The sequence below is a fragment of the Poecilia mexicana genome, unplaced genomic scaffold (genome assembly GCF_051168715.1).
Source record: "Poecilia mexicana isolate PSO_F unplaced genomic scaffold, ASM5116871v1 scaffold_2, whole genome shotgun sequence".
NCBI lineage: Eukaryota > Metazoa > Chordata > Actinopteri > Cyprinodontiformes > Poeciliidae > Poecilia > Poecilia mexicana.
Window position 1 is genome coordinate 12,351,800 of NW_028263371.1, and position 26,791 is coordinate 12,378,590.

Below are 26,791 nucleotides of genomic sequence, written 5' to 3' on the forward strand. Positions count from 1 at the left end.
GGCAGATAAAGAGGTTTAGCAGCGGAAGAAAATACACTTGAGTTAAAAAGGATGATGCAAATCTCCACTCTGTGGTCTGTAAGGCTTGCTGGCATTGCTAAAGATAACAGCGACTTTTAATATACTAAGCTATGAGTCGGCAAACAGACTTGAGGGATCGCCGTCTCAAACACCAACCAACCATCTGACCCAAACTGTCAGCGTCAGACAACAGGAAGTCAGGCAAGATGGTCGAGAACCAACCAGAAGAAAGAGGACCTTGACATAACCTGGAAGCTGATGAAACGCAAGTTTACTTTCACTCGGTGAAGCAAGTTTGACATCACCATAGAAGAAGTTACTAAATAGGGCTGTTGTGAAATAATGTTTCAGTAATCGAGTACTCTGTCGATTATTCTTACTGTCGATGACTCGATTATCTAATCGAGTAATCAGGAGGAGAGAGAGAGAGGGAGAGAGAGAGGGAGAGAGAGAGAGAGAGAGAGAGAGAGAAAGGGAGAGAGAGAGAGAGGGAGAGAGAGAGACAGAGAGAGAGAGAGAGAGAGGAAGAGAGAGAGAGAAAGGGAGAGAGAGAGAGAGAGAGGAAGAGAGAGAGAGAAAGGGAGAGAGAGAGAGGAAGAGAGAGAAAGGGAGAGAGAGAGAGAGAGAGAAAGAGAGAGAGAGAGATTTCCCAACCAAACAGCAGCGCTCTTCCCACCGTCCGCTTTGACCCGGCCACCAGGCAGCTCCAGGAGCAGAAAGGTCGTCGTACTTCTAGCATTGTGCCAGTCAATTTAAGAACGCTTATTTGCCCCTCCCACCCCCCAAAAACAGATAAAAACCTGGAAAATTGGACGTTATGCTGCTAGCACTTAGCAACAACTCATAGGTGGAAGTGAGAGCACCACCCAACACAAATAACCACCCGGCCGGAACGCGGTGCGCTAAATAATAAAACATAATTTAACAATGCTTCAAGGCAGATACATTTTCCTCGAGGAATTGTAATAATTGAGGTACTAGAATGGTTACAGCCTCATTACTGACCAAGAAAGACGTACCTGCTCCAAGATGGCCTTCTAAGGTGACTACCCTTTACAGTCGGACGAAGCAAAGATAAAGGTACTTGGCCTCAAAGTGAAACTTTCATACTTAGCAACAGTTGGCCAACTTTCCTGCATGGTAGTGGGAGCATCATGCTGTGGGTTGTTACTCTCTAGTGGTACCAATGTATTATGTTCAGGAAACACAAAGAGATAATAAGGAAGAGGGAAATTGATAATTTTCTTCAACTTTTTTCCTCAAATATTCCAACAGGATTTGAAGCTCACATTAAAATATATGACAGGAAATCAACTAAATTAAACAAACTCTGACATCAACAATGTCATGTTTTTTGTTCCACAATCATTCCACTTGGAAGGAAAACAACTTTAAAAGCCTCAAATCACTATGACATTTTGTCGACAATGATGGTGTAAATGTCTGACTGACAAGGTACGTACACTACAGTCTATCAAAACTCACCCGGCTCTTCAAAACAAAGCAGCTCGCCTGTGAATAATGTCACCTTAATGCGGCCGAAGTGTTTTGCTGGTGGAGAGGACGACGTGTGTGGCTGGCTGCCCTTCAGCTGCTGACGGATTTAAAAGCCGCGGAGAACATCCAGCTGTTCCTCAGTGTGCGAACGGAGACGCCGTATGTCTTCATTTAGGCAGGACGACCGCACACAATGCAGACGAGCCGGGCGGAAACCCATTCAGCTCATTCAGACAGCAGCACAATAACAGGAGCTGAATTAAGTGAAACAGTAGGTGGGTCTTTGTCCAAATAAGTCTGAGCCGCGCGTCCCCGGAGAAACGACTGAATATCGGCGAACTGAAAAGAGGAAATTGTTGCCGACATCTGCTCTCGTCGGTGCTTGGCAAGGCAGGTAGTATTTTTCTCTTTCAGCTCAGAATTGTATAATATCTCCTACAGTAATAATGTCTGCAGGATTAAACAACAAGATTTTTAAAAAAAACAACAAAAAAAAACCCTGACAGCTACCAGGTTAAGATAAGTTCGCTTTTTATGTATTTTTATGACTTTCTGTTCCTTTGAATCAAAGAAACACTGTGCAGCAGAAAATGTTACGGCAAACTACCTGAAATCCTTTTAGGTCGTGTCACTACTGTTTAAAATCAGACGGTTTCGGCTTTGCTTTGTCCTTGAAAATGTTAAAAGAAACGTCTTCCTGCCCACCTAAGCTCTCTGCAGCTTTTTTGGAAAGATATGATACATGCAGAATTTGATGTTGTGAGATGCATGACTTTTATAAGCCACTGATCTCAGCAAAGTCAGGACTTCACAGCAGCAATAATTTCTACTGGAATGTGAGTTTTTAGCTCATTTCCTGTAATCTGAAAAAGACCTTCCAGGAATTTTGGAGTGATGATTAGATGATGCTCAAGGCTGATTCTAATGGCTTGTCAGTGACCAACACCAAAGAGGGTTACTACCTTCCTAGAGCTACTCCAACCACAAAAACGCTAAAGCAGTTCATGCAAACGTTTACTTTAAACCCTTTAAACCTTTAAGCCCTGAACGTAGCGCCGGCGGTCCAGTAGAATTTGCAGTTCTGTTTTTCCACCACACGCTGCGCTATCTGAAAAATGCCAACGGTTTCTGAAAGGGGAGACGTTGAGCTTTCCAGTCAATATCGGGTTATTACGGTAATTTCACCCCCGTCGAAGCAGGAAGTGAAATTAATCTGATGAAACACTCTTAATAGAGGATAAATTGAGAAAATAACTCGGTAGATATTGAAAGTTCCAGTTGTTATGGATAAATGGGCAAATATATTTACTCACGGGACATTTAAAGAACTGCGTACAGTTAAAATAAGCAAAAATATCCAGGCAGACATTTTAAATTTAGGACATAAAAAGTTGAACTACCATCCTTTTTTTTTTTTGCTTTTGAAGGTTGTTTTCAGTGAAACTCAGTAAGTTTTACAGCACAAAATGCAGCTGACGTTACCAAAAGGAAAAAAAAAAAGAAGAAGAAGAAAAACCTCCTCTGGTCTGGTGAAATTGCTCTGAGAAACATCTTATATATCTAACAACTCAGCAAGTACAAAATACACCAAGGCTATAGCTGAGGATTTTGGACGTCATCAATGACTGACAACACATCCTTAGCTGTGTGCTATCAGAGACGAGGCACATGTTCATTATCTGTCTGCAAACATTTCATTCCTCTTCAGAGTGAGGCTGTGAACTGCTCTGCTGCTCCGTCTCAGGCGTAGGTGTGTTTGTGTGCGTCAGTCATTTGCTGCGCCTACACCGTGGGCTCTGCTGTCGGCTGCGTTTCTGCACTTCTCCACCGCGGTCTGCGAGCACATGAGGATTTCTGACTCCGGGACTCTGGAGTTTGTCTGTCTCCTGGAAGAGTGCGCGCGGTGCAGATACAGCAGTGGGGAGGAGACTCAAAGCGAACCACGGCACGGAGCAGAAAGGTGAGGGAGAAACAGGTGAAGTGAGAAAGGAGCTGAACTGATAATATGTTGTCAAGTCACAGCTAACGCGGCGAGGTGTCAGCCGAAAACATCAGACCGGGCCCTGTCACTGCTGCCGTGGGTGAGGTGTGTGTCATGGAAAACTTTCGAGAAAACGCTGCTGCTGAAGAAAATGCAAAGTTTTTAATCCTTTCACTTGTTAGATTTGTATCGGCAACTTTACCGATCAGTGATTTATGCTACGTAAACATAAATTTCACAACACCAGACAAGTGTGTTGTGTGTTTTCATTGTCCTGTTCTAGCATCTTCTATCCCTGCTTAAAGGGGCAGCATTATGTATCACTTTATAGCGCAATAAAGTAACTATGCCACCTTCAGTTGTTATAAAAATGCTGTCTGTATCAAATATGGCTTAAAAGAAATTAGATTTTGTAATTTAACGCCTTGAAATTGGGCCTCTGTCTCTAAGAAAGTTTGGTTCTTTCTAAAACTTTGCCTTCAAGAAGTAATCTATCCTCTATTAACACTTTAACAATGTTTTTTTAACCAGTGTCGCTCTGAGAAGCAGCTCCTATAATGAGCTCAGCTGATGTTCCACCAGGTGTCTGCTAATTGCTGCTGGCTAGTCTGAAGGAGCCGAGTGGGGCAGTCATGGGATACAGTGCTCTGCAATGCTCTGCAATGCTGAAGCTCAGACACTTGGAAGCTGCAGCTCGAAGGAGGAGCTTCATCAATGAAGGCGGGGCTAGGTCCACCCAAGCGTTTTGCTCAGCTGCATGGTTGCCATGGGAGATTAAAGGACTTCTCAAACGTGCATGAAAGAATCAGGGCAAAACACTCTGGGTATGTTTTTAAAGAGGCAATAACATTCTAACATAATGTAAAGCTCAAAAAAGTTGATTCACATAATTGTTTCCGCCCCATTAAGAAAGGTATTCCCACAGCATGCTACATCACCACCGTGTTTCACTCTGCATTCTGTTCATAGACCAGAAACTTCAGTCATATCTGACCAGAGAAACTTCTTCCCCTTCTTGGCTTGTAACAAAACTGGTAACATGACGTGTTTTGGTTTGTTTTTTTGCTACTCTTCTGTAAAGGTTAGATTTGTAGAGCGACCAAACAACTGCTATCCTGCTGACGGATGTCTGAGCGAGGGATCTCTGCACCTCCTTTAGAGTTATCGAGTTCTTCTTGGCTGCTTCTCTGATTAACACCCCAGCCTGCCAGGTTAGTGGTCATGTCTTGGTTGGTTTAAGGTGACTGATACTACTTTTATTTCCAGAGGATAGATAGAACAGCGATCTGTGTGATCGTCAAAGCTTGGGACAAGCCTTCATAACCCAACCCTTCTCCACGTTTATTTCTCTGCTCTGTCTGCTGTGTTCCTTGGTCTTTATGATGATGTTTGTTCACTAACAAAACTCTGAAGCCTTCATAGAACAGTAGATCTATACAATAAATTACATTTCACTGTAGGGATCTAATAAGGTCACTTCTACAGACGAGTAACCTTAATAGGGAGGCGGTTAGAGGAGTCAGAGGAAAGGAGGCAGACCGTTCATACTCAAACGCTTTGAGTGAGTTGCTTCACTTTCACATCCATCCATCCTTTCTTTCCCCTCTCCAATCTCCTGATTTTACCCCAGCCATCTCTTTTCTTTTGAGTCTGACCAAATACGATCAGCCGTCACCTTGATCGGCAGGTTGACATCTGTTGTACTCTGAAGACCAGCGTGCCTTAAGCTGCTGTGCATTTCAACGATTGCAAGTGCAAGAGAGTCACACAGGTGAGGTGAATGTTACAAAGTAGATTAAGGACATTCTGTCTTTCCTACACCCTCCATCTCTTCCTCTTTTCCTTTAATGCCCCTAAGGGCTCACTCTTCTTATTGTCTTAGCGCACATTATCTTGTATAGGCTCTGCTTCTTTATGCTGCTAATGCCCTTTGTCTCTGTATGGCTGTCCTTCTCTGCCTCTAGTCCGGTGGATAGATATTCAAAGTGTAGCTGCCTCTGCTAGGCCCTGTTTTTAAGAGTTCAGATCTAAAAGAAAAGGCAACCTGCAGCATGCGTCCAGGACCAACCCGAATACAAAACCGGCAGACTTTCTCTCGTGAGCACGCGCACGCAAACATACACACCGAGCGGATTTAGCATCTAGCATCTATTTGTATGCTAAATCGAAGCTGAGAGGCCAGCTGCAGATCATGATCAAGAGACCTGATGAGACAAAGACAGTGGGAGGAACAGCCAGTGAGCCTTTCACCTCCTCTGCTCATCCACAGCAAAGGGATTTTCATATAAATGACAGCGGAGCTGAAGATTCACTGAGTACTCTCGTTCTTGTTTATCAGTCTGAGAAGTGGCTTCAAACAACGGCAAACAGGGAAAAAAAAAGAAAAAGTCTCTTCTTTGTACTTTTCTGGACTTCATTACAGCAAAAGCACAACAAATTTATTTCTAATTTATTTTCTCTAATGAGCCGAAGGAGATACCGCCCTCGTCGTTTGTCTGGTACCATAAGGACTTTAATGATTATCGGCGATGTCTTCCGGACATTAATCCCTGTTGCAGACAGTTAATTGCCTTCAGCTGTAGGCCGAGCAGGTTGAAATAAATCAACTCCCCAAATGTATAAACTAAGGATTAAAAACACGAACGCCGAACGGCGGCGTGAGATGGAAACGTTTTGGTCGAGCCTCAGTGCGCGGCCTAAATGCTGGTTCTAAAAGTCAGATCCGGGATTTTATTTGCTAAAGACGTCCAGCACTGCCAGCGGTAAGACAGGATGTGGAAGTGAGTTATGGAGGCTGCTATGAGCTGTAAGCTTATTAATGAAGAGGAGTTCTGCTAATTGACCCACGGCGCTGCCAGCTTGTCTGTGAGAGGGTTGGGGTTGTCGAGGCCCGTCTCTCGCTGAGGTGGAGAGGTGGAATAAACCCATGGCAGGATGCCAGTCCGTCACAAAGCAGCAAACAATCATACACACATTCACACCAAAGTGTTTTATAGACAGACTGCTTAACCTGACTCATAACGTCTGGCAGTGAGAGGAAACTGGAGTCCCCAGAGATAACCAACGCACGGACCTCTTTGCTGATCAAGTATTGTTGACAAATTGCAGTGATAAACAAACGTTAAAATGTTGAAATCTCACAAATAATTAAATTCACTTATGTTATTACACCAAATGTCTTTGGTAATTATTCTAATGCCACCATGTTTTGAGGTGGAGCGTGGAGGTCAGGGTCACGGTGGAGCAGCTGGGAAGACGTCACTGCATGACAAAAAGATCTGACAAGGACCGAACAAACCGGGAAGGAACACACACAGAGGGAGGATGGCTACTGGCATAAAGGAGCCGCTTGATTAACTGAATGTGGAACGAAGCATGAACAGCCGTAGCACTCGTAAACACTATGAAAACTAAACTGAGCATAGATAATCACAAGAAGAGACTAAATATGTAATCGAGTGAAAGTGACCAGGCAAGTCAAGAACATGTATTAGAAGAAAACACCAACCACGACTCCCAACAGAGTCCAAACCAACACAGGGAAAACCTGGAGCATAAAACAAAACAATGAAAACAAGATGGAGTCCCGTTTAGATTCTTCAGCTTTTGCAAAAACTGACAGGTTGTCTGGCGCCTGGGAAACAACAACAGGCTATGGTGTGACAAAATATAGATAAGGGCGAGATCACATTTAGTAAGCAGATGTCTGGTCCGCAACAACAGCTGAACCATCCAGGTCAGACTATTTCTCAACAGGTTTTATTTGTTTTAGACAAAAGGCTCAATAACCAGAGAGGCTAATCTGCACAACTAAAACCAGAAACGAACCAGGAAAGTAAAGAATCATGGAGTAAAAACACAATTAAACAAAATGCTTACTAAATTATAGAAGACTATGTTAGCAAACATCTAAGCATAAACCAAATCTCCACAGACAATAACAAAGAAAAAGAGAAAATGTGCTAACACAGTGATCTGCTGCTTCATCCACTGTGTGTGTGTGCGTGCGTGCGTGTGTTGGTTTCAATCAGTTTTTCAATAATTAAGATTTTTCCCAGGAGCAAAATGCATTGATCTATGTAAGAACATAATCATTTTCTTCAGAAAACAGAATCTGTAACTATATATAAGTATTAACATGATTTCTAAAGCTCATATTTGGAGATACAACTGATAACGGTTGAGGCTAAAGAGCTTAATGCTCCAAGGTCTTTTATATACGTGACAGGGCCGGACGAAGGCATCCAGTAACTCTGCAACGTCCCGAACGTTTTAGACCTGATGCTCTACTCACGTCTCGGTTCTGTAGGAGGAACACCTCTCGAGGGGGATCTTCAGGACTCTGTCTTTAAGGCCAACGAAGAGCGACCTGTCGCTGTGCAGGATCTGAAGGCTCAGGATCGGCTCTCGGACACCGGCTGGATGCAGCTCCATCTCCTCCAGGTAGCAACCCTGCAGGTTTTTGTTGGGCGTGGCCAGAGCCTTTAGGATGGTGCCATATTCTGGACAAAAACAACAGAAAACAAAAAGAAAAGTCAAGCTTTTCTTTTAGGCCAAAACATAATCCGATCGGAGACAAACCAAACCTGTGCTGATGTACATGACGTGGAAAAGAGTGTCCATGCCCTGGACGATGTCCACGACCAGGTTAGAGAAGCGGACGTCGTCCTGCATGACGAGAGGATCCACGGACTCTGGCTGCACCACGTCGTTCATCAGGTAGAGCCGCTGCGCGTCCTGAAGGCTGCGCTCCGTCAAACCCTCGTTGGGACCTTTGTCGTTTATGGTGCCACACTGCAGAGGGGAAAACACAGATCAGATGCATGAAGGACTGCAAAGCAAACGAGAAAACAAGATTTATTTAAATTATAAATGTACGAAGCCATGTTCTTGACGGTTGATTTTCGAGGAAACCATGCAGCTGCTGGAGCTTCATCATAAACACGTTTTTATTTCACTTTTATCCTTTAAAGACAAATATGATGAAAAAAAAGGGTTTGTAGCAAAAATTGCTTTGTGGTTGAGAAAAATGTTCTGATTTTTTAAGATACTATGTGAAATAAATATTGCAGACCAGAGATGCACCAAAAATGATTTCAGCCCTTATTTTTTTTCTTGACTATTGACCAGACAGTCAGAAACTGAAAAACGTGAACCTTTAAGATCAGTCATCCATCAACTATCACATGGTTTATACTGTATTTGAAACTATTTTAAAGGAAACAATACCTGTGGAGAGATATCTGAAATTCATTCAGGCTGCAAGACAGCAAGAGATAACAGATAACAGGAACGGTGAGTGAAGAAGAGCATTAATCCTTTAGAGTTTCTGTCTCTGCCAGGAAAGGAACATTGTCGATTTGGAAATGTTGGCAGCCCTTTAGAAACCCCTGATTTAAAGGAAGAACGCTATTTTACAAAAGCCAGACCCACCGGCTGTGTTCAGAGCTGATGCTACAGTCTGCTTCGAAAGTCAAGCCCATAATCATTTAGGCTTCCTATTAGTAATAATTTAAAGTAGCTGTACTACATTTATTTAGCAACAATAAATAATTAACCAACAATAAATAATTAACGACTCCGTCATGACAGGAACCTTAGAGAAGTATATTGTTGATGCAGTTCCTATGTCCTCTGTTGTAGTTCAAAAGGAGAACTCTCAATCTAATTAAGTTCAAACAAGAAAATAGTTTGACATTTTAAATGAATTAATATGTATAACAGGGACAATGCACATTAATGAACATTATGCACCAGAATTAGGCAAATAGGTCATTTCCATCCACTGTCCCTGAGCAAAAGGAACATTTGTCTCACTAAAAACAAACAAATACAAATACAATGACAACAATAAGCAAAGAAAACTACAATACAATTATTAGAAAAAAAAAAGTAGTCATTAAAGCAGATTTAATTCCTCATCAAGATGGGAAAACACAAGTGGTCACAAGATAGGATCACCTAAAATTCCTAAAATAAAAACAGAAAAGTACCTCTAAGAAACTGATGTCATATCTAATGTGTCGGGAACCAGTTTGGGTTTGTCCCAAAGAGAAATTAAACATTGTCATAACGCATTAATCCACGTAACTTCAACGACTTAAAAGTCTTCAAATGTAAAAGTTTTAAGACTTTTAAGTCTTAAAATAACTTTAAAAGGTAATTTTAGGTCTTGTAAGTCAGTCTTAAGATGGATCTGATGACCTTTGAACCTCTGACTCATGTATGACCGTCTCAGCTAGCAGCTCCGTTTCCTGGCAGCAGAAACAATTTTCTGCAGCAACATATGCCGGACGACCCCATGGATTGTTGGCAAGCCCTGCTAATCTACCTCATTTGCTTTTGCTGCTCCTCTTCGAGTCTCCATCTGGTCAGATGTTCATAAAAAGTCATTCACAGAGAAGCTGGAGTTGTGATCTCTGCCCATGGGCATTGCAATTATTATGAATGACGTTTCCCTCCCTACACATTTGAACAATATTCCTTTGGATCCCCCACACATTTAGTATAAAATATTGCATCCCCAGCGCCGTTTCTATTGGTTCACAAATGAATCCACTCCACTCGATTCACAGGAAAAAACTCGTACGACTCAAACTCTCCTGGTTGTCCTGGTTACCTACAACTCACCGCACTGCGTGCTTCAAGCATCAACAACAAACAAGCGAACCGAGTCCGACTGACGTCTCACAACGTCTGGCTTGACAGAACGGTGCTGGTAGCTCAGTTGTAGTAACAGATGACTGAACTGCAGACAAGTGTAAAGTGTCTTTGCTGGAAGGAAGTTGACATTTCTCAAAATGAATGAATTTTCAAAATAAAATAGTCCACAAACTACACTTAAAATGAGAAAGCAGACAGACGGGTTAAGCAGAGAGAAAAACCGCGCGCGACTCACGAGGCGAGTGTTAGCCACTCCTGCTAATGAAGCGCTCCCCTCTCCTCCACATTACAAATGCTTGTGTCGCTTCTGTACTTGCCCGTTACAATCGCTGGACGGCATGGACTTCTCCTGTCTTTGGACCATGCTCTGCATCCACGAAGCCCCGTTTTTCAACCCCTCTGGGGCTCGGGGGTCGTAGTTCAGGTGTCAGCTGTTGCTGCAGCCCCATTACAGATGCATCAACGAACCTGCTTCATCCATACCAATTTGAGATGCCAGACTAAACCATTACACCGACATCAAACTAATTTAGCGTAATTGTGACGTGTGGGACTGTCTGAGTGTGACCCACAGATGCCGATCCTCACATGCTGGTCCTGCATATTTTAGATGCGTCCCCGCACCAAGTCATCTGATTCAATCATTGTGATTATCTCCTCCAGGTCTGCAGGAGCCTGCTAATGGCCCGTTCTTCTCAGTCATGCATGTTTAAGCAGGAAAACATCTAAAACACGCAGCCCTGGAAAACAGTCATCAGCCCCACAAGCACACCTAAAAACATTGTGTGACGACAATCTTGTTATTCTTACTGTTTCTTTGTGATTAAAGTCCCCTGTTAAATAAATAAATAGTCTGAAACTCTATCAGACTTTCTTATACATTATTCCTGGTGTAATAATCAGTTTGTGGGTCATTTCGTTTTATTTATGTGGATTTAACTGTGATCATATGAGAGAGACCAACAACTGATTTGTGCGTCATTGTGAAACGATGCAGGTTTTGAAAAGCTGACAAAACATCTGAAAAGCGAAGCTTGCTTACATGTACCATCCCCTTTACACCGACACCCATGAATAAAATTAAATACAACAATAACAGATGGAATTAGTTCACCTGTGTGCAATTCAATCTCTGTGTAAATGTCACAGCTGTTCTGTGAATCAGATTGTTTTTAAAGGGTTCGAGAGCAACGCATCCGATGGGCTGGAGACAAAGCTGTGGAGACATGGTGGTGCTGGTGTTTTGGTATGGAAAGGTTTTTCTACACCAGAAACATGAAATCTTTTCATGTTTGGGAGACACAGAGCAACTGTGGAAGAAAACATATTGGAGGCGTCAAAAGTCTTGGCGTTGTGATGGATATTTACCTACCAGAAAGACGACGGCCCTAAAAACACATCAGAGCTGCAATAGGACAACTTACATCAAGGTATGTTCATGTGTTGGAGTGGCTCAGTCAAACCCAAGACATAAATCCAACAGGACTAGAGTTTACTGCTGGTTTTCATCCAGTCTGTCAGAATCTCATCTAACTTGCAAAGAAGAAACGTTAAAATCGAACAAGAGATTGTTTCTAACAGCTTAGCACGAAAAAAAAGAACATTTTAAACCATTCTTTTTGCAAGTTAGATAAGCCTCTAAAACTTGCTTGCGACCTACTATTAGATGTTATTCTCTGGTCGCAGCTTGTGCCCAGCTGAAACTGAAATGACAACTGTGTGTCTATCACCAAGCTCCCTGAAGAGACTGCGTGCGGAAACCAACCTGGAAGTTGTGGATGGGGTTGGGCGTGGGGAGCCAGGTGGAGCGGGGATTCTCCTGGGAGCGGAAAGGCCCGTTGAAGGTTTGGGTGATGGCGCTCAGGTTGAAGGCACACACTGCGGAGGCTGCGATGCTGTTGCTGTTGCAGCGAGAGGGACAGAAAGCAAGAAAAGAAAAACACAAACAAAAAAAAAAGGGATGCATTTCAAAAACGATATTCAGAGCAGCTCGTATGCTGGGTGTTTTTGAAGGCATATCAGAAATCAGCATAATGCAGCTATGTAAGAAAGCCGTTCTGCGGCGTCTTCCATCCTCCTAATGGAGGCCGTATCTTTTATGCCCACACTAAACAGCCGATATGTGTCTGGTTTGCTTTGCTGCAGGCTAATCTATGCTATCGCTGCTGCACAGTGACAGTGGACGGTATTAAGCTGAGGATATTGGAGGAAATTGTACAGATGATGAGCAAACAAAACACACACACACACACACACACACACACACACACACACACACACGCACGCACACACACACACACACACACACGCACACATGTTTGACTGCTGCCATGGACTGGCTTCTGAGAGCCTGATAAATCACTACTTATTGACTGCTAATGTTTTGATGAAAGATTGAGGCAGAAGCAGAGAAAATGAAAAAAAGGTCCAGCACATGAAGAGAACAATGTTATGTTAGCTAGCGTGAGTTTTGGCGTAAGAGAGGCAAATATAAAAATAAATAAATAAATAAAAACAAAACATGAGATGACCTTTTTGAATATCAAAGCCTTTTGGAAAAAGGAAAAAGATGAATAAATATCAAGTTTAGAACCTCTAAAAGTGCGACTATAACGCCTGAGTTATAGAGCATGCAGTAACACTGATGTGATCACATATATCTTTACACAAGTGTGTATTTTGCCAATCATTTAAAAGGTTAAAGTTCAAGATTTCCTACTTCATGACATTTAAGCTAAATATCAACAACAATAACCATTCTTCTTCAACAGCCAATGAAAATCAGCTTTAAGAAAAGTAGAAAATCCCTTAAAAATTAGACGTGAGCTCAGCTGTATATCCAACACCGGGAATAAAAAGTGCAACGTACAGAAGGAAAATGTCTAAGACTTGGTTACAACCTTCATACACTGGCTTTACGAGATGTTTTTGAGTCAACGCTGATTTGTTTTGTTCTTCTTTGCTTTGAAAGGTGAGATCCTCCTCAGGTCTGAGAAGCAACTAAGGCGCCGGGTAGGAAAGTGCCGTGGAGCTCTAAATGAGCTCCGGCTCAACACAGAGGGAAGTCAAACAGGCTCATTCGCCGACTCCCAGGCTACGGAGCAACGCAGCCTCCAGACTTTTAATGAAAAAGTGAGTTTCTTCCACACTTTGGTCCGATGGCTCTGATCGAGACGAGCGAGAGAGGCAGAGAGAGAGAGGTTTAAAGTTGAGCGAATCTCTGTGGCAAACTGACAACAAGCATATCCCATCCGAAGGGAAACATCAGGAAAATAAGACGTTGCCGCCCTGGGGTTTGGGGAGAGGATGGCTACTACAGTTTTGCACATTCACAAACTCAAAGAGACAGTTTGACATTACAGGGAGCGAAACTCCAGGCTTGTGGGTTGAACTTTAGCTGCGGCTTCTTACATTTCTGCCTCGCAGAGTCTGACACCGTCCAGATTATTTAGGAGGACTTCTCTGACAGCGGGTTGCCGCGCACGATGTCAGGAGAGCAGAGCAAAGGGTGCGCTGAAGGAAATACAGTCAATTGCACTAATGGATGCCACCCATATGGCTGGAGTCGGCTTAAAAGTCAGGGAAAGTGATGGAAAAGCTGTTTGACATCTGCTGCGTTGGTTGCTGTACTCTGCAGCTCTCCGGGGCCCAGCGCTGCAGGGACCGCGCTGTCATCATGTGGGAAGATGCTCTTCTTCTGCTTCCTGTCGGTCCAACTGAGCCACTGCATGTCCTCAACACAGAGAACTACAAATTATTGTCAGATACAATAGTTTGATAATAGTGTATTTTAGAGGGCTGCACAGTGGCGCAGCTGGTAGAGCTGTTGCCTTGCAGCAAGAAGGTTTCGATTCCCAGCCTGGGGTCTTTCTGCATGGTGCATGGTGGGTTCTCTCTGGGTTCTCCGGTTTCCTCCCACAGCCCAAAAACATGACTGTCAGGTTAATTGGTCTCTCTAAATTCTCCCTAGGTGTGCATGCATGGTTGTGTGTCTCTGTGTTGCCCTGCGACAGACCGGCGACCTGTCCAGGGTGACCCCGCCTCTCGCCCAAAACGTTCGCTGGAGAGGCACCAGCAGCCCTCCTGCCCCCACTAAGGGACAAGGATCTGTTAGATCTTGTATTTTCATCTTAATAAATGGAATTCATCTCACTGCCTCTTCTGGAGGCTAAATGGAGAAAGGACCACTCTCCACAACACCCATCGTCACGGTCACCAACGAGTGTGTGATATTTAAAACCAGTTTACAATGGGAGGCATATTCTTAAGTGCATCAATGTGTGTCTATATTAAGTGTGTACTGGTACACAAACAACAATAAAACATCTGGACGGATGGGTTTAGGATTAGTTGAAATAGAAGTTATGATGAGTGTAGCGTTATGTGCCATCTTCTCTCAGTTGTTGAAATCTTTTGAAAGCTAATCCCGACGCCTGTTTATGCTGGAGTACTTTGACTTTCTTCACAGGGCGAGGCTGTTGATGTTTCATATTTTTTCCTACTATAGAGCTTTGGAGTTGACGTCACAGGATATGACGTTTTCGTTGCTCGGCGCCATGTCTGGGGTCCACAGACCAAAACAAACTATTCAGAACACCGGTGTTTTCATTGTGTTACCAACCGCAGTAAAGTTGTTTTCAAGTTGGATACTGGATAAACCGAGCTCCACGGAGTAAGAGACGTTCAGCTCAAGGTTGATCCGATTTATGAACGCTAATTTCGGCCAGCTGTTCTTAAGTCTCTCCACAAGCGCTCGGAGTTTCACATTGCTGCTGTCAATTTCCGAACACTCCTGTGCATAAATGCTTTGTCTTGTGACCAACTGATACCAAAAAGTGGACATTCATGCTATTACACGAGGCACACTATCTTCTATTAAAATTTTAAGTCATATTCAATAATTTTAATATTAAATGTTTTCTTCAGTAGCTTCCAAATTGTGTCCCATTAACTCAATCTGCTTGAAATTGTTCTACTAGATTGTATAGATGAGGCACACTCACCTTTATTACATCTGAACACCTTTTATATATTTTTTAGCTATTTCTGCAGTCAAAATTTTTTATTTTTCTTAGCTTGTAGGTCATGTAACCTATTAACTCAAAATCTGTGTACAATTATTCTATTAAACTATAGATTAGGCATATTTTTATTCCATTTTGACCCCTTTTTTAACCAGAATTATATTTAAAAAAAAAGAAAATTCATAAAATGTATTACCTCAGATGATCATCACTTGTTACCTGTAATGTTCAATTGCATAAAATTCTAGGCCAGGATCTATGTCATTACATGTTCACTTACCTGAAATATGTTAAATACAACAAATATTTATCAAAGTGTGGTCTATTTCATAAAATTTGTCACCTTTATTGTTTAATTACACATTAAATGTTTAAAGATGGGCTCTTTCATCTGGTTTGTGTCATGATGTGGCGGTGGACACAAATGCAGCAGGCAGTGGACTTACTTTATGTGGATGTAGAAACAAGGCTGATCTAACAATAAGAACTAAGGAACACAGAGCAAGAGAAACTAGAAGATCTAAACAAAGAAATAACCCAACTAGAATGACACAGAAAGATACAGACTCAGACATGGAACAATAACTGAACCTATGGTGATCAAATTAAGAAATAAACATTACTAGAAACCCTGCAGGGAGGCTGAAATAAGAAATAACTAGAAGGATAAAATAGAATAGTCATTAAAGAAGGCTTGACATGGACTCAGACAAACAAGGAAAAGCAATAATATTATTCTAACTACACTAAATACCATGAACCACTTAAGTGAATTGAAACACAAAGTTAATAAAATGAAAAGCAAAACAAACCCAAAAACCCAGTGTCTTGACAGATGTCTGATTATATAATTGTTTCCTTTAATCACATAAAATATTTATTTAAAAATATAATCTCATTACATGTATGTTTATTACTTGAATATTTAAATATCAAATTGTTACTTAAAATGTGATTCTTTTCTTCACGTTTACATGCAACTTGAAGTGCTTGAATCAAACGATTCATGAATGTTTAATACATTAAATTATTAAATGAGAGAACAGCCACTTCCAACTGTATTTCAACACAAATGGTTCCTGTTCCTCTTCAGAGTCTGCAGCCTTGCTGAGCTCCTCTGCTGGGGTTCCTTCCTCCTCAGCCTCTCCAACTTGCTCCTCTTCTGTTGCCTCTGCTACTGTGTTTTCATTATTTATCTCTTCTGGGGTAAATAATGAAATCAGTCTCAGTAACCTGTTGATGGTTTTGCTGTATCGCCTCTTTAATTGACGCCCATGTCGGTCCGATGTTGTGGCGTTTACCTCGCAGTGACCCACATTCAGCGCTGGACCCCAGTCAGGATTGAGCTCATCCATTTCATACGTCGGTTTGCCTTTAAGAGGACATATCAGAACACATCGCTATTAAAGCTGTACATTTGATAACACTAGTAAAATAGTTTACTTCACAATAATGTAATAACCTCGATGTCCACTGACAAAACTCGGACTATGCTACATAAACAATATTAGCCCGAGCTAAACAACAGAAACTGAACGTAAGAACACTCGGACAAAATCATAGAACAACATTATGACACAAAACCAACAAAGCAAATTTAGACACTCACCAGAAAGGAAATGTCTGGAGGAAACTTGTAGGTATCTGGGGATTTTGGAGAACGTGATATCAAGACGTGTCACCGCTGATACCAGGACATTCGTCTTCTTTTCGTTAGCACCGATAGCTTAGCCTCCTCACGTTGTTTCCAAGCAGGATAATAGTGAAACCAAAGTCCGTCTTATATCCTTTTACCGTTTCAGTCGTGTGATCGGACATTACAGACAATAACGTAGCAAGTTCGTACCATAGCTAAATTATTTTAAGTAACTTGGATTGAAAAAATCTGCGAGACTGTTTTTTTTTATACTGCGAGACTGTTGTCTATGGACCCCTAAGATGGCGCTGATACCCCTCCGACTAGAGCAGTGACGTCACGCTCCAAAGCTCTATTAGCCAAACACTTGATAGACCCGAACCAACAGTGAACTGACCTAATTAAGAAGCACTGCAAGAGAATCTGAGCTATATTATTCATCTGAGCCACAGGACTCCACCGAGCCAAACAAACCCTTTATCACAATCAGCACACACACACACACACACACACACACACACACACACACACACACACACACACACACACACACGCACACACACGTCTGCACAAGCAGCAAAGTCTATTTTGACTCCATCCCTGCTCTCGCGGCCCTGCTGCCAGGAGCAGTAATTAGAGGACCTGATGAGAATTTATTCACTAATGAAAATAGTCCCCCGATACATTCACTGTTTACTTCTGTTTGAAGAGCCAGCTGTTCCAGGAAATTAAATATGAAGTTGTATTCACACATTTTTTTTTACAACATTTATCAATTCTAAGAAACCCACAGACCTATTCCAACTATTCGACTCGGCAGTGATGGGTGATTTCACAGTAGACGAATCTCAGAGCGTTAGGAAATAAAGAGAGTTAGACGAGTAACGAAGCCTCGGCAAAAACCTGTAATGATCCGTTCACCAGAGAGACTTTTTAAACTAAAACAAGAGGCCGCTTTGCTTCGCCACGGATCGTCTCAATCCCACGTAAATCCCTTGAAAGATTAAAAATAATGATTCTTTAGTTTGTTTTTTTTAGATTTTTCAAGTTGAAATCATAAATTTTGACGTATTTTATTGGGATTTTATGAAGCAGACAAAAAAACACAACACAGCACAGAAGAGGGCAGCCGAAGGAAAATGTTTTTTTTTAATTCCAGGTAAAGACCTGAAGATGTGACGAGCATCATTATTTGACACAACATTTTGCAGAACCACATTTCTTGCAACTACAACTGCGAGTTTATTGGAGGTATTTTTCTATCGGTTTTGCACATCTACAGAATAAAAAGTTGCTCGTTTGTCTTTGAGAAGTAGCTTAAGCGCGATCATTTTGGACAAATCGGTAACTGCAATTTCTCCCACAGACGTCGAACTGTACTCTAGATTTTGTCTAAAAGAGCAGAGTTTATTTCCCCCTTCGTTGTGTTTCCTGGTCCTTGTCTGCAGTCATAGTCAAATGTGAACATGCGTTCCGATGAGGCTCATTTCTCAGATTGAAAACAGCTTTGGAAACCTGACAACCCACTTCACATTAAGCAAATTAAATGTGTTTTATTGGTCTCATGTAATAATTTTTAATTTTAAATGTCAAGCTTATATGAGTAATAAGTGGAAAAATCATTACAATTATTCAAACATCCAACTGTATGTAATTAATACACATATTAGGTGTAAATTAGTTATAAAATTCTTGAAATAAGTTCTAATTTGCTGAACGGATCTGTATAGCTAGCGGTTCTCCTTCAGGCGTTTATCATCCAATAATTAGTCTCACCTGTTTTGCATCTATTAATCAGATCCCCACTCCACAGGTAACCATTGGCCATTCAGTTTTTCTCTCTGTTTCTTGATTTTCTCGTTTATTTCCTATTTCTGTTGGGTTCAGCATCAGGGACACACAGGTCAAAGAGGAGCAGAGCTCCTTGTTCTGCATTTGGAGCATCTCTTGAGACAAAGTCTTTAACTTTTAATTGTTATATGTTGATTTTTATATATTGACTGTACTTCATCATGGCATGTGCTGCAGAACAGTTTCATTATTCTATTTTTTCTGTAATAAGCCTCGTGGTTTTTTGTCTTCATGCATTTTAGTTCTTCTGATTTGACTTGAATTTTTTGATTAGAACTTTTTCATATTTACATCACTGCTGATACGTTTCATCTATATTTTCTCGCTGCTGTATATTATATTTTTTGGGGAAAAGGCAGCAGCTAAGATCCACATTAAGGCCAATATCTCAACCTCAGTGAAATCCCACCATTACAGCAGAAAAGACAGTAAAAAAAGGCCCACTCAGCAGAGCCACGAGGCTGCAGGGAACAGAAACTGAACAGAGGCTGCCGGGATTAGCCATACATATTTTTACACTACAAAACAATACAGGTCGATATACAGCCAGACTGAGTCAGCAGCATCGACTAAACAATACGGCCACACAACAGAATACAGACCTGATCGGTTTAACGATCAGGAAAAAAAATAAAACAAAGTGAAAGTCGAGGCAGAGATGCAGTTTTTGGTCAAAACTTGGCATTTTTACCTATTTATTTTTATTATGATTTACCCATAAACTACTCAGCTACTCTGGTCAGGCCTGCTGTTGAACTAAAGGCTCGCTGTTAACTTTAGCTTCAATTTGAAACCAGCATATTGACAAGAAATATTCAGTAAAATCAACCATAGAGCTAAAATAATTTATCCTTTTGCATCTGGGGGCTTTTGTTTATGCTGAGCCGATCGCAAAGAGTCATTTTCACACCTTGAAAAGACAGGATGCACCGTTCTGCTTCTGATTTACAGCTCCTCGTCCATTAAGAACAGGCACATCATGGCATTAGGATTGATTTTATCGTCATCCGATTTGGGTAAGTGTCTGCGCTCCAAGCCAAAACTTGTTTGTTTCGTCGACACAGCTGCTAACACCGACATTAAGGGCAATAGAAACTACTGGAAAATGTGATGGTTGAAGATCTCCCAGGCCAGATTTAATACAGCATGTAGAAACGTCACGTTGTTGAACCTTCAGAAACAAACTGAAGCCTCCAGTGGCATGTCCTGCCACTAAAAGAGGGGAATTAAAAGCTGCTTCCACATCTTTTTTAAATTTTAAATTACATGATTGAGGAAATGCAACATTTGCAGATTCTGTTCCTTAATGCAGTCTTTATGCCTGTTTTACTTCAGCAACGACAATATGGTGAATAAAATACATTATCTCAATCCTACCATTAGTTCACACCTGTCCTATTAAATACACATCAAGGTTTTGAAGAGTTATAGTTTTAAACAATTTCATATTGTCTATTTTCTTTAAATATTAATTTAATGAGAGGCCAGAGAAAGTGTTAGAATAATCAAATGACCCTGAAAGGAGGGGGCACAGATCTGCTTTTTCACTGTTTTTACCTTTTACCCTTTTTTCTCATTGACAAAAAAGATAAATTATGATATTTGGAATTATTTGCAATCATAAAATGAATGGGGCTGAAATTAAAATTGCTCATATTAAGGCAGCATCACTTTCAAACGACGGTAGCTATCCAGCTAATGTCAACATTTACACCTAATAGACCAGAATGACAAAAAAAAAAAGAATCTGCAGAATAAGAATGAATGCTAATAATATAAATGCAATTAAAACAAGAGACTGTAATTTGTAGTATAAACTGGTTTTGTTTTATTCATTAGAATGGTTTTTGCATTTTTCTTTATTAAAATGTTTCTGGAATCATTATGTTGTGAAACCATCATGATAATGTTTTATTGTGAGAATCTCATGCCTGGTTAAAAATGGTTGCAAACACAAAAACCTCCAGGCTGCGTCATTTAAAACATTTAATGAAGTTTTAGAACGATTAGCCTGAATGTAATTTCCCTTTCTGACTGATGACATCAAAACATTTTCAAATTTAGCTTAATGAAAAAAAACAAAAAAAAAAAACAGAGGAGTTACTTTTTATGTGGGATTAAAACAAAAACACACTAGTTTTATCTAAATAATAACCTAAACTATAAACTAACATTAATTTCTGTAAGCGCTTCCTCCTCCTCTCCTTCTTCTTCTGCCTCTTAGATATGAGACCCTCTTCCACGCGGTGAAGTGGTGGGTCAGCGAAAGCGCCAAGAAGAAGATAAGGATGTTCATAATTAGTCGGTAATGGCAGGTGATCCACCTCCACAGGAGGGTTTCGCTGCCAGGCAGAGCCACGACGTCGGGGTCCTACCAATAAGGCCCCAGAGTTAATTAAAAGACCTGGCCGAGCTCGGAGGACTTGACTGGGTTGTTTTATGTTTTTTTTTCTTGTTTTCGCAGAAAACTAAAACCTTCCTTCTGCAGTAGCTTGAAGGCTCTAATGCTACAACATTCAGCCTCTTTTTACTTCTTTCCTCTTTAAACTGCCTTTGCTTAAAGTGACCATGGTGGTTTTCTCCCGCGAGGGATTGCACTGCGTTAACATATAGTGACGTTTATCCCGTTACTGCAGGCCTTAATGTGTTTCACTGGAATTATACATGGAAGACCAACACAAACTGTACACATAACGCCTGAAGTGAAAAGAAAATTATGGTTTTAAAACTTCTTTGCAAGTAAAAATCTGAAACGTGAATGTATTTGCCTCTCTCTGCAATCACAACTGCAAGTTTTTTTATTTTTTTATTTTCTTTATTGTATCTTTCTACCTGCTTCGCATCTGTGAACATCTGTTTTCAGGTTTTTACTCAGATTCTCATTTAGACTCAGGTCTGGAATTTGTCTTGGCTTTTATTTACTTTACTTATTTATTTACATTGAATTATGAAAAAAGTGGACTCTATTTACTAATTAGGTGGCCTCAAATTGTTCTGCTGTATTTTGTTTATGGGTATCCAAACGCATGCCGCACTTTTCAGGTGTTGATTTGATTTATTGGTAACACTTTATCTGAACATCTGTCAAAAACATGAAGGAGTCTTTGTGAATGTTTATGACTGTAGTCATAAAGTGTCATTTGGTAAAAATAATGACACTATTAATGAAAGGTTGCATTAAAAGTTCATTAAAAGTGTAATTATTTTCTGAATGTCAAGTGCAAACACTTGCTCATGCAGATGTTGCATATTTTGGTCGTCTAGCAGCAGAAATAAATGAGCAATCAACCAAAACTTTCACCCGTTTTCTGCCTCCTTTGAAAAAGAGAAGAAAAAAAGCTCACAGTTTTACTTCCTTTTAAACTTTCTTTTTAACCCACACTCAAACTAGGAAAACTAGTCAGCCACACAAAGCAGACAGCGTGTCGCTTATTTGCAGGAAGCGGGTCGGATGTGGTGCTGAACGGACAGGAGGGAAAACCAGCGGCGGTCCAACTCTTCCCTCTTCTGCTTTACAGCCACGAGCCCCGGGAGCAGCTGGGGGGCTGCTCAATTTAGGCCACCCAGATGGAGACGGTGTTTCCTGGTGATTGCATTGCCATAAACCCAAACCCTGACGAGGGGGAGCGGTTTTTGGAGAAAGGACCAGCGAGTCCCCTCAGATAGGCGAGAAGAAACAATGGAAGGAGGACAAAAAGCTTGGAGCCCTGTGATTTTTCTCGTTACATCCTCTCATCTCGCTCCTCTCTCTTTACAAACCCCGACTTCTCAGTGCATTTCTCTCTCTCTCTCTCTCTCTCTCTCCAGCTGCTGCCTCTAGCTTGTTCTATCCATCACTGAAAATGGCTGCGGACTGATGGGAGGCGGCCATGTAGTGTCAAACACTGGCAGATTAACAGGTGAGGGAGCAGAAGGTTTAAGACACAATTCAGCTTCTGCCCTGACAGAGAGCAGCACACGCTGGAATACCAACCACGGGACACACACACACACACACACACACACACACACACACACACACACACACACACACACACACACACACACACACACACACACTGCTGAATCTGCAAGGTTAGCAGTTTGCAATAATGTTTGGGTTTTTCTTTTTCCCCAGTTAAACTTATGTAGCAGACTGAGAATGTTTCAAATCAAAGTTAACGTAACCAAAATCCCTTTCACTTGGAACGGATCAACAGTTTTCTTGGATGAAATTTATCATCAAAGTCATTTTAAAAATCAGATGAAGATAATCTGAGTAAACAAGATGCAGTTTTCAAATGCTGAGTTGATGAAGTTTTTTTTATAGCCTTTTTTAATCTAGTGCTTGAGATTACCAATATAACCAAACTACGTTTTTTTTTTTTTTTTGCTATTTTGGCAATTACTGTGGATAACTTTGTTCAATATTAAAATTTCTCAAATTTAAGTGTGACAACAATCAGAGGATGTGAGGGGACAGCGTCGTCATGTTCGCACCATTTGAGAACGGCGTTGCACTGAGTTGGTCTGCCAGCAGCTGGGAAGCGCTTGGAAGGACTGTGTTGAAATTTTAAATGTTACAAACATTTGGTAGTGATGGATGTTCGACGCCATAAAGCTGTGATGTAAATCGCCTGCGATAAACAGCCAATCAGCGCCGAGGGAATCGAACAGCACTTCTTGATTGACCTCATTGCGAACCCCAGCGAATAATTTATCGAGTGGAGTTGCACCGAGGTATTTCAGCTTCCCAAACCGCATTTTCTTTTGATTAAAGGTAGTTTGGAAAAATGTTAACCACATGTACAGGCAGGGATCCACTGCTGAGGCCCATATTGAAGCAGTGGAGGTGTGAATGAATGTGAGTTTTGGAGGAGATCTGTGTGGGATTCTTTCGATGTCTTATGGGAAAAATCCTTAAGGCAAAGGAATCCAGGAAACACACATGCAATGTTGAAAATATTACAGATCTGGGTTGACTTTGGAGCAGACTGGGACAAATGGGACAAGAGCAACGCAAAAATCTGGACAAAAATTGGGAGGAGTGTGGAAGAAACCTCTCCTTCCAAAGGATGATTTAGGCAAAAAACAAACAAAAAAAGAATCACCCTTGGCAAAAGAAGACACAGGCCAAACTTTCAGGAAGGTGATGACATGTTAAGGTTCTAATTATTCTGAGATCATGACTGTGTGGGCAGATTTTTCATACAATGAAGATACTTTGTTCTGGTGCAAGAGCTAAAATAATTTTTAAAAAGCCTAAAACTAAAACCGTTTTTATTTTGAGAGGAAAAAAAAAAAGAAAAAAAAAAGGTGACCATATCCAGTTTGACGTTGTGAAACAGCTAAATTGCTCCATTAGCGGATGACTTCTAGATTAGCTAACCAAGTTAGCTAAAGCCACAGATGTTCTGCAAAGGCGTCAACTAATCACAGCTGATTGGTCAAGACGGCCATGTTGGCCTCAAGTGGGGGAGTTTGTTGAACTTTTAACCAAGTACTTCATTTATGTAACCTTTACAGAACAAAACACATCCGACATGAAGAAAGCCAACAGTTCTGACGTTCTGCATCTGGACAACAGCTATCAGCCGCTTTTAGCTCAAGTCAAAATGCAAAGGAGACGTCTACAAACTGTGGATGTCGGCGCTTCCTGTTTGTGGCGAAGTGTGCGACGCCACCAGCTGTTGTGCAGCAGAGGAAGTGACTCAGTGTGCGGATCAGAGCCGCGCTGATCGATACAAACAGGTGGGAGGCTGAAAACTCTGAAGATTTCTGTGTGTGTGTTGTGTGTGCGTGTGTGCGTGTGTGTGTGTGTGTGTGTTCTGCTGTGTATAGGTGGGAAAAAGAAAAACACCAGGTAGCTACAGATACAAAACGTGAAAGGAGGATGAAAAGAAGTCGAAGTGCGACAGTTTGTTTGTTTTTGTGTGAGTTTCCTGCAGGTGGAAAATTTGAAATGAATAAGCAATACATTAGTCTTAACTTTTACTTTCTTAAACATGTTCTTTGTTTCATAATATATCATTTACAATGGGCATTATAATGCGTCCCGCATTAAGTTTGCAGCAAATTTAAATTAAAAGTGTCCCTGGACGCTCATGAGATTCCTGTTTTTTTTTTTTTACATTAATTTTAAAAATTATTTATTTTTCCTTTGAGGTATTTCGTAAACGCTCAAAGATTATTTTCACAGGTTGATAAAAACGAACTTTTTACTCGGTTGCTGCTTCTACTCGTGTTTATGTGATTGATGTAGGCTTCGAGAGAAACGAGCAAATCTTGCTGTGGAGAAAGATAAATAATGAATAATAGTAATAAAGTGTATAGCAAACTACTGCCCACTGAGGGCTTACAATCAAGGTAACAGATTTGGAAAGAAGCTCCAAGTAAGGAAGCAACATGACTAATAATTAGTGTGAGGCCTGGCAGATTATAATGAACTGTCTGGGGATACGTAGCGCCGTTAAATCCCACAAACTGACATCTTGTTATTACAAAATTCTCATTAAATTGGTTTCCCAGGAAAGCCTTTCCAGCACACAGAAGAATGCAAGTGTGTGAAATGAGGGTGTGTGTGTGTGTGTGTTCAGACATGAGAGCCTCAAATCTGTTAAAAGACATGACAACACTGTTTGTTGACGATCGTAATGCCTCACCGTGGAGGGAGAGCTTGATGCGACGGCAGCGCCGAGTCGCAGTTCAGTTTTCATTCTTTTGTGTCCATTTTCTTGATGCCCGAGAATTTGCTTGAACTGATTAATCAGGAGCTCTTTTCAGATTCCTTTGAAAGTTCAGTTTTGTTTTGTTTCTTTTTGTGACGTTCTGAATAACTGGAATGAAGCACGACGGTTTCCTCTGCCCTGACTCAGAAACTTGGAAAATAAAATAAAAATGTTTGCGCTGCTCCGTTGGTAGCACTGCAGCCTTGCAGCAAGACGGTTCTGCCTTTAATGGCAAAAACACAAAATCTTACCAAGTATTTTTGGTCTAGTTTCTGGAGCAAATATCTTAATACACTTGAAAGAAGACAAGTAACTTTTCAGTAACTTATAGGGGTTTGTTTTAAGTAAATAATTCTTTAATATTGATGAAAAAAATACTTGCTCCACTGGCAGATTATGTAACTGATGACATTTTTACCTTGTTACAAGGTAATTTCTCTGCCAAGAGAACAAGTACTTTTTCACCAACAATAAGAAATTATTTACTTAAAACAAGCCGAGTCATTTTTAAGCTAGTTTGCCTAATTTCAAGTGTACCAGGACATTTGCTCTAAAAACTAGACCACAATTACTTGGTTACTTGGTAAGGTTTTGTCTTTTTGCAGTGATTTCCAGATACTCCAGTTTCCTCCCCTCAGTCCTAAACACAACTGCTAGGCTAAATGAGCTCTCTGCACAGATAACGCGCTATATCTAAGCACCGAAGTTGGTGATATCAGCATTCTTCTGTGTGGATGTTGTTACTGAAGGAAGAAGACTCAAAGTTAGCTTTTTTTTTTTTTTTTTTTTGTACAACCACTGATGTGTTAAAAATTAATTTAGTGGAAGCACAAAGACGCACAAGGCTCTTTAAGAGAGGACAGTTCAGCAGATAACTGGACTGTCAAATAGAAGACGGCAACAAAGTTGCCCTTTTGAGTCTCCAGAAAGGGTAAGAAAAATAAAGTATTTTTAATGCTGTTCCTATGTTCTATGGCTTTTAAAGAGAAATCAGAAAAATCCATATATGTCAGGTCATTTTTACAAATCAGGCACAATCAGACCCACTCCTTATTTAATACCAAATCCAACACATTTGCTGTGCTTATAATATGCAAGAATGTGACTACATACGTCATAGTTACTGAATATTTGTAACTAAACATCAAAGACGTACAATTAAAAATGATAAATACTGTTACAAAGCACACACAGCTGCATGAGTTAGTGTAACAGGCTGCAAATGGTTGGACTGGAGACGCAGAAAGAAAAGCCTCCGAGCAATCATCTTTCCAGTCTGTGTGCAACGTGGAGCTCACTGCGCCGCTCCAAGCGCAGTGAGCTTATCCTGGTCAGGAAAGCCAAGAAAAGAAAAACCTTTTCTTAAACAGCTGCAACAGTAAATGCCTTTAAAACAGGCGATAGCCCTGAA

General features: G+C 41.0%; 1 protein-coding gene and 1 long non-coding RNA gene across 2 annotated transcripts in view; both read right to left on the minus strand.

Annotated features, from left to right (window-relative positions):
- The window catches only part of sema5ba (sema domain, seven thrombospondin repeats (type 1 and type 1-like), transmembrane domain (TM) and short cytoplasmic domain, (semaphorin) 5Ba), a 216,325-nt gene that overhangs the window by 37,529 nt on the left and 152,005 nt on the right, over positions 1-26,791 (minus strand). The window contains exons 10-12 of the mRNA XM_088010933.1: positions 11,928-12,063; positions 8,086-8,293; positions 7,794-8,001 (exon numbers count right to left, since the gene is read on the minus strand). Coding sequence (XP_087867059.1) covers positions 7,794-8,001; positions 8,086-8,293; positions 11,928-12,063 — 552 coding nt within the window. The remainder of the gene's footprint in view (positions 1-7,793; positions 8,002-8,085; positions 8,294-11,927; positions 12,064-26,791) is intronic.
- On the minus strand, positions 15,512-17,170 carry LOC148160439 (uncharacterized). The gene is made up of 2 exons (XR_015764874.1): positions 16,796-17,170; positions 15,512-16,558 (listed from the first exon to the last, which is right to left on the minus strand). It is a non-coding gene; the product is annotated as an uncharacterized LOC148160439 (long non-coding RNA).